We start from the raw sequence: 19663 nt of genomic DNA on the forward strand, positions 1-19663 counted from the left end.
CATCTTCTTATATGTGGGCTCTGGAAATATTGTGAACGGCATTTTCTTTTTTTTTCTTTTTTTACAATATTATGATTTTTAACAGACAAAATGATTAATAGATTAATCAAGACAATTATATGCAAATGAATCAATAATCGTTGGTCACAGCGCTAGTGTCTTTAAGATTTCATCACTGCCAATTCTGATTCGGATTCTGCTTAGCTGCTTTTCCTGGTTTGTATCAAATCTTGGTTGTGATTCTTTCCATTTCATTTGAGTAACAAAGAAGCAAAAGCAACCTTTTTTCCAGCAGATTTAAGGTGCAATAAACCTGTCACTTGTCGTTAATGTATTTTGCAATTCTTTCTGGTAAAAATGTAAAGAAAATATCTAAATATCAATATTCTCTAACTTACTATGAACAAGTTGAATGTTCCCTGTTTGAGTCCAACATGCTAGCACTAGCGTCATTCCGAGGCATTCTTTTACAATGCTGCAGGAAATGTAAGTTTGGCAACACCTTCGAGAGGGAGCTTCCACCATGTTGTTAACACTATACACATGCATTGACTCACGCATAACCGTCTATGTAGGCAGCTGTTCGGTGGGTCCAATTAAGCACTGTTTCTCAGTACCCAACCCTAACTGCTCCCACCATCACTTCTGCATCTTCAGTAGGACCTGGTTTCACAAACCACTGGGCTGTGACACATTGCCGTGAAGAAATGGACCAAAATGCCACACTAACCTAACAGAGGGATAGATTAGGGATCTATTTACAGTCGGGTGGGAGGTGGTGGGAGGGAATGCGGTAGAGGGATAGGAATAGGAAGAGCAGTCACAAAGAGTCTCTAAGAGAAAAGAAAAATTGTGATGTATACTGTAAATAGAGTTCTATACAATCCAGTTCTATACTGCTCAGGTATTGAGTTTTGAGAAGAAGAAAAAAAAAAAGCAGTCTTTATTTTCAGCCCCTCAAAGGGGAAAAGTACACTGAGGGCTGAATAATGCATCTTCACTTCCAAAACCAGCTGTCTTCATATGAACACATGCACGTGCTTCAGTGGGATGGTGTTGATGTAACATAAATTATTCACGATAACATCTCCGATCTCAGTTTAAGATCATTTTCAGGAAATGTTTAATATACATACATGTGTTGTATGCATGTATTAACCAGAAGAAAGAAGACTTTTATTATGAGTGTATCAATGTGCACGAAAAGCACACAGAGGAAGTAAAGGAGGGAAATTCTACCTCATGACAAAGAAAACAGCTTCATTTAGGCAACACACTGTGCTCAAGCTGAAGCATGTCATATATGACACTACCTTTAAGTGTGTGTTTAAGGCGAGAGGAAATGGACACTGTGGCCTAGTTCTTTCCCCTTAGCAGCTCCGATCTGAAGCACAGGCAGGACACATCGTGTTCTGGCCCAGATACACCTGACTTTTATTAGTCCTCACAGGTATTTAGGACAAGCACCAGAGCTATATATTCAGTTCAGCAGTCAGGTGTGCGCTCATATGATGCCTCAGCCCAAACCCAATTTTCAAAACCCCCTACATTGTAACACCTTTTTCTAACTCTTTGAAATTGACACATTTGTTTTCGACACCTGTAAGTAGAAGTGTGACCGTTTTTATAGACCTCTGATCTAGAAAGTGAAGGAGGTTTGTTTGCATACACAGTCCCCCGGGGTATAATGGGCAGCTGGAAAGGAGGAGCCTCTGTCAGATTTAATAGTGTCACATTTCAGTGGCCATTCACTGTAGAGTATTTCAAGAATGAGAATATGGATGTGTGTGTTTGTGTTTGTGTGCCACCAGTGAGTCAGTGTGTCTGCATGTGCATAAGCAACCTGGTTACTGTTGGCTGTCTGCAGTAATCTGAAATCTTAAACGTCATGTACATGAGACACTCAGGCTCCTTGATTGGGGTAAGGGATAAAGAGAAATCTTGTTAACATGGCTAGATTTCTGTCGAAAAACCAGATTTTCAGCCATGACAAGGCTTCAAACAGCTGGATGAAGGGGAAGATTATTACTTGTAGCGGTGCATCCTAGTGTCCAGAATAATTAAATCCAAAGCCCTTTGTTTAAAAAGAAGGCTGGGGGAAGGGGAGAAATCAGATTACTGACCAATTGCATGTAATTACAGGTTTTACAGTAACATGGATGTAAACACATTCTGATTTCCTGCCGTAACCTGATTTCTCTCAGTAACCTTGTTTCTTGCGTGCATGTAAACATAATGAGCGTGACAAACCCTCTGGCAACATAAGTGAGCTCAAAGCTCTACATAAAGAAGTACAGTGATGGTGGGTGGTGTGGTATTCTGACTTTAAAGAGGCTGGCCAACAGGCGAGCAGTCCTCCTGTCCTCTTGCAGTTCTGTGAAGAACAGAGTCACTCCTCTTCTTCATTCTCTCAGTTACAAATCAGTTACAAAAAAATCTAATCTCAGACAGACGGCCATAAAGGAAATGCTATCATTTCATTATCAGTTTAAAAGTTGGAAGTTTGGATGGTTGTGTGTAATTTTTTAGCCTTTCTAAAAACCCCCAAAAACAAGAATAACAGTGTAAGGAATGGATTAAACTGTGTTGATCTCTTCTAACATAAACTGCAATCATTAGCATGTCCGGCAAACTAGCTAACTAGGCTACCTACAGCAGTTATTTAGGCAGTCAAGGAGCACATTAACATTAACTAACTACATTAGTTTGTGGGGCTACAGGTTACATTAAAAAGAGCCCTGCTCACGACTAGCACATCTACCTCAAGGACCCATTGAATTTGAACGTTAAATCTTCATCCATTATCGTTGTAAACTGTATTTGTGCCGTGCGAGAATGGAAAGCCTGACAGGCTTAACAATAGTAATTCAGGGGGTTTTGCAAATGGTCAATAATCCCCCTGCAACTTTTTTTAAATGAATTTAGCATATACTTGGTATATAAGCACTGACTACTAGTAATAAGCACTTAACTAAAAAGTGTATACACTTAAAAGTTTAGAGGAAAAACACACAGCCAACCAGTCAGACTACTATTCTAAAAGTTTAAACAATTTTGACATCGAAACAATGCGGGGATGCTGAGATTATCTGAAAACTGGTTTTAATTAGTTTCCATGGGTAATAAAGTCTGGGCTGGCTGCTAAATTAAACGTAGGAGCCCAGGGTTTGTCTCACTACACTGCACAGAGGCCTCCCCACACAGTCAGATACTACACACACACACACACACACACACACACACACACACACAAACACATATACACATCCCCTTCGTAATGAATGGGATTACAAACTACAGAGAGTTTACATCTGTCAGTCTGTCTAGCAACTTGTGTTGACTTTGTGATTTGCGATCCGAGTCTTTATCCACTCCGATCCTCCTCATTTGCTACGAGGTTGCCTGAGCATGGGCACAGTGAAAATGTACTTACAGTTTCATTCAGGTTTCCCGCAGGAATTGGCTAGGCGAGACTGCTGCTTCTCTTCCCTCTGTCATGAATCTAGTTCAGTAATTGAAGCAGTGGGAATGAACTGAATGCGAGCTGAAAGCAGTAATATATTTCTCCATAAAAGAAGGGTACGAGTCAAATATTGAACTAACCTCACTACTGCTGCAAGGGTGCCTACAGGTAACAGTTTTGTTTGCTTTATTAGACGCTCCTCTTATCACTTCCAGCCTTTCGTTTCCCACAACAAAGACAAACAGATTTATGGTCAACAATAAAGCTCCCAGACTCGGGAAAGTGCAAATGCAGTGACAAAAACTGCAGAAAAGATAAGACAAAACAATCATCCGATGTGAGAGAATCCACACAGACACTCCTCCACCCTACCAAGCCCACTTCAATTGCATTCCCCTTGTCCTAATCCCTTCCTCCCTGCACAGAAACAGGCACAGACACAGACACAGACACAGACACCTCAACAAGCAAGAGCGACCTTTCATCCCTCTGTTGTCACCTCAGCATCAAGCTGAGCTCATCTCTTTGAAGACTCCTTCACTCTGGCACTAGAGCTGCTACAACTGTCACCATCTGCATATCACCTGAAGCAAATAAGGTTACATAAGACCGAAGAGATGGACAAAACGCACACATAAGGCATTGTGAACTGCTTTTATGAGGTGTTGTGTCTTATGTGGAGGAAAATATTTGTTCCAAAATGAAAAGGCAACCAGTTAAGAAAAATTTATATCTACCCTTACAATATGATGGATAGCACAGAAGGCCTTCTTCAAGTCATTCTGACATGCCACAGTTGGAAAAGCACAGGTTTAAATAATAAAATGAATGATGGCTATATTCCATTTAGCTGCTTCAGTTTCAGGGTCCCACGTATTGTGCATGCTGGCTCACTGTCACGCTGTCATGGCTTACTGGGACACTTGAATAGAACGGAGCCATCGTTAATGTTATTAGGAATACCTGTGCTAAGCCCACTATCGCAAGTCAAAATGACTGCTGTGAAAAAGGCCTACACAGAGCTGGCAACAGCAGCAGAAGGTGCAGTCAGTCAGATGTAAAAACACTGTCAGACCTGACTAACCAGCAGTTTGTCATTATTACCATAAATGGCCAAATATGCAGCTGTTAAATATAAATACAACAGCACTTTAAATATAATGATTATATTGGAATATTATTGAGAAATGTCAAGTATACCTCTAATGTAATATCTTAATAAATGTGAGCTAAATTGGTAAATGTTTCTATAGAAAACGAGGCAAGTTTACGTAGAAGGAAAACCCTGTAAGTAACATGTCAACTGACGTTTCAACTGCTTTCATCTCTTACTCTACAAATGACAATTTCACTTCTTTCAGCAGTTACACATGAACTGACAGTTTCACTTCTATCATTTCTTATTCTTTAAGTGAGAGTTCATCTGCTTTCAGTGATTACACTCCAACTGACATCTCAGTTCTTTTAATGCTAACACTTCAAATGGCACTTCAAACCCTTTCAAGTCTTTGAACAAAAAAAAAACTCCCACTGTTGATACACAATTTAGTCCAACTGCTCAGAGCTTCCATTTTAACTGCCATTTCAACTTCTTTCAGTAATTGTATTTGAGTAATTGTATTGACTTCAACTTGTTCTCCTTATCCTTCGGTAGTTCAGCTATTCCAACTGTTCAAATGCAAAAGAACATGTGAATTGTCTTCAGAAAATTTTGCCTTTTCTAGTTTTATCTGATTTCATACATTTAGAAACAAGATAATCTTATGATTATGCTATGTAGACTACAAATAAAGGCCATTTATAGAAATGTATTGCAAGATAAATCGTAATATAAATTGCGATATTGGTCCGAAAAATCATACATTACATATTTTCCTCAAATCATTGAGTTTATTTTTGAGAGAGTGATTACAGTTTGGTACTTTGGAAATTAACTGTTGCTATCCATTTGATCATCACAAGTGTTAAGTTGCTACAAGGGAAATACTCAACGATCTGAACTGTGGCCACACTCTGCGATCAGATGACACTGCAATATGACCAGGACAGTATTCCCCACCTATTGCATTACTGCTAAGGCCAATTATGGCGGCCCTCTGCTGAAGCCAGTAGCTGCAGGCAGCCATGAAGTGGAGTTGAATAGAGTGAGAGAAATTTAGAGTATGTAACAGAGATGAAAGAAAGTGAGAGCCTCAGTATTCAGTGCAAGTAATCAGCCATCTCTCTCTGCATCTATCTTTATCCTCAACCAAATCTGCTTTCATTGCCTCATACACTTATCCTTGACGGGAAGAGCAGTCACGCACACACTCAGACATTCAGGCAGGCACACACACACACAAATACACGCCTACACAAAGAAGTTTATCGTCCACAGAAGTGGAAATTTGCCTTTGGCTTAACAAGGATGATCAAATGCATACACCAATATAACAACACAATAAACAGACGAAACAATTAACAGCATCTTCTGCATGCAGCCACGCACACATTTTGAATAGTTTCCTTCCTTTCCTTGCCCAAGCTCAATTAAAGCAGGGATTTGTCAATTCTGCACTCTCTCCTGGATACTGTAACACGTTCACAACAAGTGCGCTCTTTCAAAAAGCGACAAGCTAGTGCTGTTCCAAGTTCAGAGGAGGACTTGGCTAATGGTTAAACTAAACACCGTCTTTACACTCAGTCAGTCAGTCAGCTTCTACTGTGTTCAAACTTATTTATATTAGGGCTCCAAATAATAATAGTTTTCTTTCTTTGGTTATTTTATTGATCATTCTCCCAACTGATTAATCAATCATTATGTCTATAAAATTGTATTAATAATTGATTCAGAAGTTACCAAAACCCAAAGTGATGCACTGTATTGTGCTCACTTGCGCTTGTACTGTGACCAGCAGCCAAGAATCCATAGTGACAAGAAAAGCTAGCAAATTTTCCATTTAAGCAACTGTTTGATATTTCTGCTTGAAAAAATGCCTTAAACAATGAATGGACTAATCAGAAGTGCCACAGTTGGATTCTGAACACACACACACAGCTGCTCATCACTATTCACTAAGGACATGGTATAGGACAGTGGTTTCCAACCTAGGGGTCGGAGCCCTTTAAGGGGTCCCAAGATAAATCAGAAGGGTCGTATAATGATCGACAATCATTTTCTCATTTTTAGATACCGGATGGCTGCACCTCTTCAGGCAAAATCATTGCTTCATTTTTATTTTTTTTAAATTTATTTTTTTTATTAGGAGCGCAAAATATACAACATAATAATAACAATAGTAATACTAAATATGGTGATGATGATAATATTTTACATTGACAGCAATAGTAATATCAATAATAATATAATAACATTAATAACAAAAGCAATAATAATAGTAATGCTAAGGTGATGATAATATTTTGCGATGATGGCAACAGTAATATCAATAATAATAACAGTAATAGGAATAATAATAATGATAAAATGACAATAGTAATTATAATAATAATGTAATAATGAAATAATGACACATACCTAACACATACCACACCTCTCCTAGCTTCTGTGTCAGTGTGCATGATTTTATTTGTTTATTTATATCTCTATTTATTTTCTCATTCACAGTACAGTTACTATTTGTATGTATGCCTAAGCTGAGGTGGTGCATTAAAAGAAGGGTGCGGTGCATTAAAATCATGTGTGGCATATGTTAGGTGTAGATTTGATTTAGTTTTATTTATATATTTTAAATATATATATATATTTTAAATATATATATATATATATATATATATATATAACTTTTTTTTAATTATTAAAGATATTCATTATACCGTTACCGTCCTTATATCAAGCAAAATATCATCCCATCAACATCATCTTATTACTGCTCAATGTTTCTATGATATTGATAATATTAATAATAACAATAATGCCAATAATAATAATAATAATAATAATGAAAATACTCATAATATTACTAAAACCTTGTATAAATATGTATAATAATAAATGAATACATAATTAATTAGGATGAGTGTGTCAGATTTGTAATAGTTGAATGAGGTCTGATCTGGAGTGTTGTGGTTCCGATATACAGTTATAATGAGGTGAAAAATATTCTAGGGAGATGTAGTCTGTGAGCAAATTTTTCCAATGCGTTATGTGACTAGTGTTTCGGGATTTCCAGTTCAAGAAGATAGTTTTCTTGGCATTCTCGTGTCTGTGTGGTACAGTGCCTTGCGAAAGTATTCGGCCCCCTTGAACTTTGCGACCTTTTGCCACATTTCAGGCTTCAAACATGAAGATAATTTTTTGTGAAGAATCAACAACAAGTGGGACACAATCATGAAGTGGAACGAAATTTATTGGATATTTCAAACTTTTTTAAACAAATCAAAAACTGAAAAATTGGGCGTGCAAAATTATTCAGCCCCTTTACTTTCAGTGCAGCAAACTCTCTCCAGAAGTTCAGTGAGGATGTTGACCTAAATGACTAATGATGATGAATAGAATCCACCTGTGTGTAATCGACGCTCCGTATAAATGCACCTGCACTGTGATAGTCTCAGAGGTCTGTTTAAAGCGCAGAGAGCATCATGAAGAACAAGGAACACACCAGGCAGGTCCGAGATACTGTTGTGAAGAAGTTTAAAGCCGGATTTGGATACAAAAAGATTTCCCAAGCTTTTCCCAAACATCCCAAGGAGCACTGTGCAAGCGATAATATTGAAATGGAAGGAGTATCAGACCACTGCAAATCTACCAAGACCTGGCCGTCCCTCTAAACTTTCAGCTCATACAAGGAGAAGACTGATCAGAGATGCAGCCAAGAGGCCCATGATCACTCTGGATGAACTGCAGAGATCTACAGCTGAGGTGGGAGACTCTGTCCATAGGACAACAATCAGTCGTATACTGCACAAATCTGGCCTTTATGGAAGAGTGGCAAGAAGAAAGCCATTTCTTAAAGATATCCATAAAAAGTGTCGTTTAAAGTTTGCCACAAGCCACCTGGGAGACACACCAAACATGTGGAAGAAGGTGCTCTGGTCAGATGAAACCGAAATTGAACTTTTTGGCAACAATACAAAATGTTATGTTTGGCGTAAAAGCAACACAGGTCATCACCCTGAACACACCATCCCCACTGTCAAACATGGTGGCGGCAGCATCATGGTTTGGGCCTGCTTTTCTTCAGCAGGGACAGGGAAGATGGTTACAATTGATGGGAAGATGGATGGAGCCAAATACAGGACCATTCTGGAAGAAAACCTGATGGAGTCTACAAAAGACCTGAGACTGGGACGGAGATTTGTCTTCCAACAAGACAATGATCCAACACATAAAGCAAAATCTACAATGGAATGGTTCAAAAATAAACATATCCAGGTGTTAGAATGGCCAAGTCAAAGTCCAGACCTGAATCCAATCAAGAATCTGTGGAAAGAACTGAAAACTGCTGTTCACAAATGCTCTCCATCCAACCTCACTGAGCTCGAGCTGTTTTGCAAGGAGGAATGGGCAAAAATTTCAGTCGCTCGATGTGCAAAACTGATAGAGACATACCCCAAGTGACTTACAGCTGTAATCGCAGCAAAAGGTGGCGCTACAAAGTATTAACTTAAGGGGGCTGAATAATTTTGCACGCCCAATTTTTCAGTTTTTGATTTGTTAAAGTTTGAAAAATCCAATAAATTTCGTTCCACTTCTTGATTGTGTCCCACTTGTTGTTTCTTCACAAAAAATTACAGTTTTATATCTTTGTTTGAAGCCTGAAATGTGGCAAAAGGTCGCAAAGTTCAAGGGGGCCGAATACTTTCGCAAGGCACTGTAAATATAAAGCTACCAGCAGCAGCCGGTTAGCTTAGAACAAACACACACAACAGGGAGAAACAGCTAGCCAGGCTCTGTCCGAAGGTAACTAAATCTACCTACAAATTAATATATATCTAATTTGTTTGATTCTTTGTACAGTCTCCGCCAGTTCCCTCGCAACCTTATGGTGACGACAAGCCTCCAGGAAGTTACTCTACCCAGCCTTGAACTAGTCCAGCACATCTGAAATTTAACAGCTATGTTCACTGATTTAGCCAAAGAGACTTCTCTCAAATGACGATAAGACATTGCTAAAGTGTCTAATAGACCAGACCAGCTTAACCACAATTTATCTACCACTGACTTTTATTAATTTCACACGCTGAATGCTGTTTCAGTGAGGAAAAGCACTGCAGAAACGAGCAGGATGTGCACCTCAATCAATTCCACAGCCTTCCTTTGCTAATCAAACTATCCGCCAAAAAAGCCCTTTTGGCAGCTACGCTTGGACATCAACCTGACCGCTTGATTATGTTTGCAGCCTTTTGAGCCAAACCCTGCTCTAATATTACTGCCTAATGTAGGCCATATGCTGTTTACCAAGAAGCCAAGAGATGCTGTTTCTAAGAGACCTGACAGGCAGCAAGAGACTTCTAGAGTCTAAGTCAGCATCCACAATGCAGTGCACCATGGTTTGCTCAGACTGTTGTCAGTGCTAGGCAGCTCTTTGAAAGATGAACAAGGTAAGGTGATCAGACTGACATTAACAGTTGTCTCTTTTTAATGCGTATGTGCCCTCCACCCACTTCACTCCATACCTACTGTTCACTGTGTTCAGCAGAAGAGTGTTTCAATGCTGCATAAAGGGACACACTCTACAGTACTAGAAGCACAGCAGTACATCAGTACACATTGTATCATTGTATGGGCTTAATGACATCAAACGCAAACACCAAAGAACAGAGTGGACCCCACTCTATGCATCATGATAGTGGTTGTGACAAAGGCAGGTATGATGACCATGATGCTGATGATGCAACTGCACTGACTACTGACACAGTGGACAGGAAACTGACATTGAAGCACAGCAGTTAGTGCTTTGTCTGTCATACATAAATGGCACCTGCCTCATATTGATGATAGGAGGGTGTGGAAACTGACTTCTGTATTTCTGTAATAAAGATAACATTGGCTCTCTCTCTCTCTCTCTCTCTCTCTCCCTCTTTCTTCACATTCAGCGCAGCACAAAGTGGAGAAACACACCATCTGAGCCTTAAGAGGTTCAGCCCTGGGCTTCAAGGTTTCTCCTTTAATCACACAGAACAGCTACAGAAACAGAAATGTGTTCAGTCTGGCCAAGAACATCTCTCTAAACCTTAATACATTAACCGATGTGGGTCTTGGCTTTGATCAACCGCTGAAAGAGTGAGAACACATCACTTGAGGCTGTAGGGGCCACTCGGATGCTTTTCAATAACCGCTCCCCTTGATAGTGATCAGAATTTGAGCCGGACACTTTTCTTGAAGGCTACTGACAAAAAGCTGTAAGCTTAATGGGGTTATCCTTGTATGTAGGAGCGTGTACTAAAGACACACACACACACACAGACACACACAGGCCATATGACCACATCCCTGCAGTGAAATGACCTAATTTACTCAAGTTTTGCCTGTAACTTGGCCAGCACATTGAGGATAGCTCAGCAGCAACACTGGATTGCTGTAGTCTATCACAGAGATTCAGTGCTGAGCTCACTGGGTGCACTTCCAAGAGGCTTATTTCCCCACACACCAACAAGATATCATAAATTAACATTACTTCCATGCATGACACTAATCTTGCCTTAATTATGCAATTAGCTATCTGTCTTCAAATAGTCCATATTTCACAGAGTTCATTCAGGCTTTATCGTATTTTCTCACAATATGAGCAGCAGATAGCTGCACTGTGACTGAGTGCTAATGCTACACTTTCTGCCTTGTTAGAAAGATTTTCATTTTATCTGCACGTAGGATCATTTGAAGTGGAAACTCGACATGCTGTCGGTGTACGTTGTGCAGGCGTGATGAAAATACAAATTTAAGGTTTTCTTTGTGTATTTTATTATCGCCTCTGGATAATACAACTGACAGATAGATTAGCTATTAGTAGGAAGTTGGACTCGCCTCCAACATTTCCGAAACACACACAAAAAAAACAGCCTTTGTTGAATATGGACGGCGTACTCTGTCTTTAAGGAGCCTTTAAACAGCCTAAACAGCAACAGTGGCGTTCTGTCAACATTTAAAATTCCTAGTAGAAACTTTGGCAGCTTAGCTTCGGTGTCACAGCACGTCGTTACAGGCTACTGCTAACTTGAAAGACACCGTAAAAGAACGACACTAAATACTGACAAACACAACTGTAACTCTTGGCTACAACTTAGTAGTGGGTTTTGAGGGACCCGCGCTTTCGTCTTCCATCACTTACCATCTTCCTTTTCATCGAAAACTGGTCGCTTTGAAGAACTATTGGCTCCCATCCTCTTCTTCCACTTGCCCCAGTGAAACATTGATGCTCAGATTGCATTCCTCGCCTCTTCAAGAGAAACTACAGCTCTGTGTTGGACACCCTCCTCAGAAGACAGTAATCATAACCATACATTTCACCCAAACCGTGTCCGATATTTCGCTTAATTTATCCGTTATTTATTCTGCCGAAAATTAGAGCGCCGCGACTTTCTAAACCAGGAGAGAGCAAGTGCAGCAGGTACCGACGGACTGTGAAATATGTTTTAAAGAAAGACTGTTTGTTACAGTTGGAGGTAAATATAGTCACTCGGTACTGGTAGTGTTCAGTTGTCTTCCGTAGCCTGCCAGCAAAACCGAGAGACTTATGTTTGTCGGGGCTGAGAGTAAGAGCTGCGTAGAGTTAGACACAGTTAGCTAAATGAAAACAGGAAGTCACGCAATTTTGCCTTAAAAATAAAAGCACTGAAGTCGCCTCAAATTAGCAGCGACTGGTGGTGGCATCATATAGATCAGTTGGAGAACTTAAACTGTAAGGTGCAGCGTGGCTATAGATTAATTAAGTTGATAAATTGACTTGAATAATTTACATTATAGCATTGCAAAGTCCAGTTCAGTCATCAAAATAAATACCTGTTTCTCAGCATGGACTCTAGCTTATAGTGCATGTAAGTAAAAGCCTTTAGTGAAACAGAAAAAAGAAAGACAATTGATTTCTATCCATCAAAAATCCTTCCAGTGTTGTTTGTTCCTTTACTTTAACTGTGAAGTTTTGCAAGGAGACTTTTATATTGAAAGTGATAACCGGAAGTTACCCCCTAGTATTCTGACTAACTTGACACTTGTGAGAGTAGTGTGACAGTTACTGGCCAGTGACTGTAGTCGACGTAGCTCTGTATCACAGACTGTCATGCATATCAACACATAAGGAACAGCCTCTGTAGGTGAAGCCATAGCTCAGTACAAACTGGAGGGCTTCCATCGCTTGTTACCAGCTGAAAACTGGTTGCTATCCTGCAGCCCCTCAGGGAATTATTCCACAATCTCATTAGAAGATGGATGGGTGGTGCCGGTGATCACTGAGGGGGAAAAGGGATTTAACACTTTGTCTTCAACATGCACACTAGGTTTATTTTCTCCTGTTGCTGCTCTTTTACAATACCGCACATTATAAAGTATGACATAATGTTCAGTGCAGCTTTGGCATGTGACCCGCTCACATTTACTCATGCGTTTTACAAATGTAAAAAATCTCTGATTGACACATTATGGCAGCAGTTCGCCTTGTTTGCACGTGGACAGTTGCCGTAGTTTTTGTTGACTTCGTTGCCATGGTTACGACGTCAAACTCGTGAGGCGGTAGCTAAAAGTTAGCATGACATTTTCGTTTCGGTTTTTTTTTTCGTTTTATAAAGTTTTTGTTTTAAGAAGATACTGAGTCACGTTCACTGGTTACGAGTATGTTTATTCAAATTCCAGGTAAGCTAATACGGCGGCTGTACAGTACTTGAACTGTTTGCTAATGTTAGCAAATGCTAGGCAGCAGAAGTGTATGCTAACACCTGCTTGTAGGCAAGTTAAAATCTCATGTAAAAGAATTCTGCTGTTTAGACGAAAGCTGTCCATTGAATGTGATACTTACATGAACGTTCTTATTTTCAGACACAAAGAGAAAAATGCCAATGCAAAAAGACACTTGGACGCCCTGAACAATGGTCTGTGTACATTAAACATCTCAGCATCACTTCCACAATGTCTTCCCCAGAGAAGGAGGTGGTTCCTGACCTGCAGCTAAGCTTTGTCTTTGGGAACAGACACAAACCACAAACCCCCCACATTCTGCCTGAGGACGCTGAGCCGCAGGAGCTCCCTGAATATTATTCAACAGAGACATTGTGTCTGAGCAGAACTAAGCTGAAACATGTTGCAGGAAGTATTTTGAACAATAGCACACTAAAGGTCAGTTTGGACTTCACTGTGCATTTGTCAAGCCTAGCTACATATGCTGCAGTGTTTTTTTTTAAGCTAAAAAAATCAGTAATGCATCCAGTAGAACATTAGTCAATATCTCAGTATAATGTGTTCTTCTGCATTATCTATTAAATCTAACTGCTCATTGTATCATCTTCAGTATTTATATCTTGAAGGCAACCAGGTATCCAGTATCCCAGATTCAATATTCATCAGCTTGCCCAACCTGCTGTGGCTGGACCTCAGAAATAACCAAATTGCAACGCTCCCTGCTGAAATTGGCTTGCACAGGTAGGTTAGTTATGCAACTGCTCTTTGAAATATATGCTGATTGATTCCAAACCCCTCGGCCACCATGGGAGTACAGTACGTTTCTTTGTCACATTTCAGAACATTTTTAGATAAGAATTTTTCTATTTTAGAGTTCTGTTTAGTTGCATATGCTCTGAAAACCAAATTCATGATTCCAAAGTGCGGCAAACTGAGAGGCATATTTCGTGTTCAGTTTAGGACTAAACGTGTCTTGATCAAGACATAACCCTTCCGGTCATCTAATGATCTGTGATTTCATTCATGTAGATCTCTGAGAACGTTACTTCTGGAAGGAAATCCCATCTCAGAACTTCCACCAGAGTTGGGTGGGTTGACCAGCAAGCAATGTTAATAATATAAAAAAGTGTTAATAATACACTGTTGCTTGCATGTACAGTACATTAATGTTGGTAATCAAGGAATATACAGTATGTAAGATTCCTCTACTTACGCGCTCATTATAAATTCATCTGGATAAGTGTGTCAGCTAAATGCAAAAAAGTGAAACCTGTAAGCAGTTCTAAGGGAACTCTTTTTGTCCATTTTTCCCAGGAAATGTGATCACCCTCAAAGGCCTGAACCTGAGGAACTGCCCCATCAGTTTCCCTCCACAAGACATTGTGAACCAGGGGCTCCAGAGCATCCTCCAGTACCTCAGGAGTGCTATGGCTAAGCGGCCAATTAGCGTGAGGAAGACCCCCCGAGGTGAATTAAAGGCACCTTAACTTTGAACAATGCAGCAGCAGCAAGGTGTTCAGTAAGCACATGCATCCTAGCCATCTGCTCTTTTTGTCAAAGATAGGACGGCTGGCCACAAAAATAGCTCCTTGCCCTGGTACCACTTCACTGGTGTGACTTCTGTTGCCTTGGAGACCGCGCGTGCCACTCAGCTGACTCTCCCCCCCCCCTTCCAGCTCAGTAATATTTTTAGCCAGATGAAAATGATCGATAATCTGTGGGCTCTAAACAGGAGCTCTCTGTCACTAAGCACTGTCTGGAGGTAATCACTGTGAGAAGCCCAAGACAGCCCTCCACAGGAGAGGCTGCTGCTGCACAATGAGCAGAGCCAAACCCCTCAATCAAACGATTTATCTCCCTGCCTACAAGGTTATTAACAAAGACAGGGCTCCGGTCTCCTGGGGAAATCTCCTTTCATTGGCTCAGAGTATAAATTTAGCAGATTTGTATATCCACCATTCATTTACATACTGCATTGTCATCAACCTTTTTCAGCTGCGATAACATGGAGTATTTAGCCCGTTTGAGTCTAATTATCATACATGTGGGTGGAAGTTACATTCAGCCTCTTATTTTCTTAATCCAGTAAAAACCTGCCCACATATTTTTGCTCTGCAATAAGATGGAGATGTTTTCCTGCTATTATTGGTTATGTGAATTTGTTGGTAAAATGCTGGCATTTCTTTGCTGCAGTTGGAAAGGACCTGTGTCCTATAAGTAATTCTTGATAGTCAACTGGTTATCATCATGTGCTTCTACCAGCCACTATAGCTGTAGACAACAATTATTGTTGCCAGTTTTGGTTTCCCCCACTTTATACTTGCAGCTGCCATGGTTGTTTTATTGGTAGAGTTGCCAGTGGTGGAGAAGCTCCAGCTGTCAGAGCTGATGGGGTCCAGTATGGAGGAGCAGGATGAGTCACTGGATGAGGACGAGCTGCAGAGGTTCAGGGAACTCAAACACAAGATGATCCTGCTGGACAAAGCTGAGCTGGGCTCAATAGCACAGGGTGATAGAAACCAGAAGTCATGCCTTCCTATTACCCAAAGGTAAGTGAAGTAAAGGTTTTAGGGTGAAGGGAATAAGAAATTTTGGAAATGAAAAAGGAAGAGAAAATGCTTTTCCTCTGTTATAGTTTGACATTTTGGGATATATACTCTTTTTTCCAAGAGTTAGAGGAAAAGATTGATACCACTCACATATCTGTACATTGTAGCTTCGCATCTAACTGACAAATATGAGAGTGGTATTGATCTTCTCATCTCTCTGCCAGAAAGCGAATAAGCGTATTTCCATAAAATGTCAAACTATTCCTTTATAACAGCAAGTCTAGAGCAGGTACAACTGTGAGTTGCACATGTAAAATATTTTTCTCTGGGCTTGGAGAGATCAAAATTGCTCCTGCCATTGTTTTTATACAAGGTATCCAGGCAGCAAATATCTGTTGGGCATAAATCATTTCCCACCTGTTCAGATATACTGTGCAATGAAGTTTGAAAGTGTAATTGGCTATCTAATAGTTGGACAGAGGAGGTGAATTTGTTTCGTTTCAGTAGTTAACTTTTGTGCTGAGGTTTGGAGTTGTGGTTGAGGGCCAAGTATATGGCATGGTGCCTTGGAAAAGGATAGCAAAACACTTTTTAATGACATTCTCTGCAGAGGAGACCAAGTGATAAAAAATCTCCCAGGCTGTCTCCACTGGGACTCCAAGCTCAGGGGAACAATAAAAATAAAGCATTTTGTTTCAATTTATTTGTCAGAAAAAAGGCAACTCCCAAGGCCGGCATAGTTCCCAAGCTAACCCTGTTTGACACTCAGCACTGGAAGAAGCCAGAAGAAAGGAGACAGGTTGCAATGAAAGAGCTGAAAGAGAAACAAGCTATTCTCGAGCAGAGAAGAAAGTACGTGGATTTCTACTATAAGAGCTTGAGTTCAATATAATAAACACCCTATTGACTATCCTACTGCACTACATTTTGACCATTAAATTACATTGGATGAATTGCACAGAAAATTCAGGCCAAGTAATACAAAAGATAAGACAGAATGTTGTGAGCAACAATAAGGAATCCATATTATTTCCACTATGTAAAGACAGAAAGAATAACCAGTTTACAGTAAATAAAGTTTACAGACCCCTTTGCAACCATTTAGACACAACAGCCCAAGAACCATTTCCCTTGACATAGATCTATTACAGTGCATTGTTATCTGGCTCTCCCACAGAAGCCAAGAGGCTCTTCGGAAGTGGCACACACAAGTTAAGATCACACAGGAGAAGAAAATGCCTGAGCACAAACAGAAGAAGCATGAGAGACAAAGAAAACAAGAGGTACGTGTGGACTTTGACAATATATCACCTACATTTCCACCTGTTAACCTGCCGACCAGAAGGGGGCAGTAGAGCACCGCCTCTGTCACATTGGGTAGAGGACTATTAACAGTAAATATGAAATGACCACATGATAAAACATTTTGATGCTAGTGAATGACTTTTTTTCAGGTAGTAGCTGTTGAAGGCAGCAACAGATGCCAGTGCTTTTGATGGAGTGTGCTGCATCAGTGATCGCACAGCAGCAGCATGTGGCTATCAAAGCTGATGCAGGCTTGCACAAACTGTAGAAAATGCAGATGGATGATTTTGAGCCATTTGACTGTCAGCTACATTTCCATGCAGCAGCAGCTCATAATGTTTGCATTTTAGCAACAATATCAGTGTAAATACTCGCTGAATGATATAGTAAAAACCAACCCCATTTTGGGTAATTTGACGCAAGTGAGGCTGTTATGTTGCAGCTATGCAACTGCAGCTGTAGGATGTGTTGCAACAGCTGTATCATCCCATATTTACACAAGCTCTGCACTCTAGAACAAAATACTGTTGTACATGATAATAAACACCTCCTGTCTCTGTTATAGGAAGCAGAAACAGATTCTAAACCCGGTGTGGAGGACAGCAGTGATACTCCTCAGGCGTCCAGAATGTCCATCACAGAGTGTGAGGAGGCCAGGTAAATGGGAACTCTGGGTGACCTGCTGCATTGGCCAGGAATGTGTTTTAGTTTGTTGTGTATGACTGGTAGCTTTAACACTGGATGTACAACATACTGGGGATATCTTCCTGATATTCAGTTGCAGCCGTGTTTGCACAATCAACATCTGACTTGTCTCGAAGTTTAAGAAGCCCTCCTTAAAACTTGAATGCTTCTGTTTATCTCAATTACCTCCTTTGTGATGGTTACAGATTTAATAAGGGAAATCAAGAAGGCATAATGGTTTGTGCTTATGTTCATCTCATCAGTGTACCTGATGGGAAGACTGCTATACATACTGTATCTGTAATATTTTGGATATTTGGTTTATACAACCTAAACAGTGATACAGAACATCCTGAGCCATAGGGGTACAGGGACAACAGGTCTCTGGCCTGACCTTAAGGCATGAAAGTATCCACCAAATGGCATTTTGCATGATCCACAATAGTGAGCCATGGAGATGCAGGTGGAAAGCTAGAGTCACCTAGTGGACAAAGAGAGACTGTACACCCACCATAGAACATCAGCAGTTTCTTTTGTTCTGCTTGAGAAACAACATGCCCAAAAACAGATAAATCCTATTAGATAGTCCACTTTTGGTTTCATTGAAAGAATACATCTTAACTAAGGAGAAAACAGTCAGTCACAGGCTTGCATTCTGAATCAGTCGTCTACCAGACATAAAGGCTATGATACCACTGGCCATACTTAAGCGTCTACATATTCAGTCTTTCTGTATGAAATTTTGACCTTTGACCTGTGTGGCCCTCCAGATCAGCCCGTGAGCTGGAGCGGCAGATCCGTGCTCGCGTTGAGAAGATGCAGGAGAGACGCAGGAATCCCGGGGGCACACCCACCGAGCAGATGGCAGCAGCAGAGCAAGATGTGGAAGAGGTCAGACCTATACTTAATTATTCACACAACCCATCTATATTGCACTCGTAGGTTATTGATCTGAATTTGTTTATTTTTATTTGTTTCTTCCCGCTTTGAATGACAGATGAGGAAGTTGCAGACTCGGCTTCTAGAGAGGAAGAGAAATCGGGGAAGAGATCTTGAAAATTGTTTCACTATCTTCACTGGAGACACCTGGCAGAGTTTCCTTGACAAGTGACAGTGATGATAATGCCATAATGTCACTCCTGCTGTTTGAGTTTTAAATTCATACTCAAAATTAATTGTAAAGACCAATCCCTTTATGAATGACCACTGTAATGCTCATATTTTAAAAATAAAGATCACAAGAATGTTACTAAGGAAACAAGTGTTTTAAAATTTTCTATGGTGTGGTTCTTTCTTTCTTTCTCATGGACTTTTGCAAGACACCCTCTTCATTATACAAACTAGTCATGTTTTGCATTCACCTTACTTATTACCATTTAGTACCTCAAATATGTACATGGTAAATATGGTGCTGTAACTTATTTACTGTGTGAAATGAAGCTATTCAGTTGTTAACCAGACATAATAGCATACGCATCATAGTTCATGTGTTAATTATAAAAAAAACTGAATTATCACCAAACAATGTAAATTAAAAAAGGCTTTAAGTATAATAATCTTTAAGGTGAATAAATTAGAAATGGTAAAATAAAGGTAAACTAGAGCTCAATTCACCCATCATTTATTTTCTTATTAGGACCAACCCACATTTGTAGCCTGACATAAATAATACGATTTCAATTAATAATGTGTAGATTTGCAGCAGGGTACATTTCAAGTAGGCTATAGTGCCAAACTGAAGAATTTCAAGGGTATTGTAGCAAATAGCACATTTAATGCTCTTGTGGAAGTACAACTAATTGTAGTTGAGATTGGTGGCTGTACATCTTAGGA

At 40.0% G+C, this 19663-nt stretch overlaps 2 protein-coding genes across 3 annotated transcripts in view; one reads left to right on the top strand and one right to left on the bottom strand.

Annotated features, from left to right (window-relative positions):
* Window positions 1-12429, bottom strand: part of LOC122884509 (serine/threonine-protein kinase 32C-like) — an 81931-nt gene extending 69502 nt beyond the window's left edge. The window contains exon 1 of the mRNA XM_044214507.1: window positions 11734-12429. Coding sequence (XP_044070442.1) covers window positions 11734-11815 — 82 coding nt within the window. The 5' untranslated portion in view covers window positions 11816-12429. The remainder of the gene's footprint in view (window positions 1-11733) is intronic.
* Window positions 12430-12744: 315 nt separating this feature from the next.
* Window positions 12745-19088, top strand: LOC122884508 (leucine-rich repeat-containing protein 27-like). Of its 2 annotated transcripts, XM_044214505.1 has the most exons (12): window positions 12745-13250; window positions 13434-13730; window positions 13903-14033; window positions 14322-14380; window positions 14607-14759; window positions 14853-14972; window positions 15643-15841; window positions 16553-16693; window positions 17019-17124; window positions 17712-17803; window positions 18601-18721; window positions 18828-19088. In XM_044214505.1, the coding sequence occupies exons 2-12, from the start codon at window positions 13524-13526 to the stop codon at window positions 18939-18941; spliced, it is 1443 nt and encodes a 480-aa protein (XP_044070440.1). In that variant the 5' UTR covers window positions 12745-13250; window positions 13434-13523; the 3' UTR covers window positions 18942-19088. The 2 variants fall into 2 exon arrangements, with proteins under 2 accessions (XP_044070440.1, XP_044070441.1); XM_044214506.1 differs by lacking the exon at window positions 14853-14972 and having other exon boundaries at window positions 12753-13250.
* Window positions 19089-19663: the final 575 nt, after the last annotated feature.

The sequence above is a fragment of the Siniperca chuatsi genome, linkage group LG11, assembly GCF_020085105.1.
Source record: "Siniperca chuatsi isolate FFG_IHB_CAS linkage group LG11, ASM2008510v1, whole genome shotgun sequence".
In the NCBI taxonomy this organism is placed as follows: Eukaryota; Metazoa; Chordata; class Actinopteri; order Centrarchiformes; family Sinipercidae; genus Siniperca; species Siniperca chuatsi.

Excerpts from the sequence above, each read along its gene's own strand:
- LOC122884508 (XM_044214505.1), top strand. The coding sequence starts at position 13,524 with ATGTCTTCCCCAGAGAAGGAGGTGGTTCCTGACCTGCAGCTAAGCTTT. Across the intron at positions 15,842-16,552 it reads TGCCTTCCTATTACCCAAAG|AAAAAAGGCAACTCCCAAGG; the intron begins GTAAGTGAAGTA and ends TTTATTTGTCAG. Across the intron at positions 17,804-18,600 it reads ACAGAGTGTGAGGAGGCCAG|ATCAGCCCGTGAGCTGGAGC; the intron begins GTAAATGGGAAC and ends GTGGCCCTCCAG.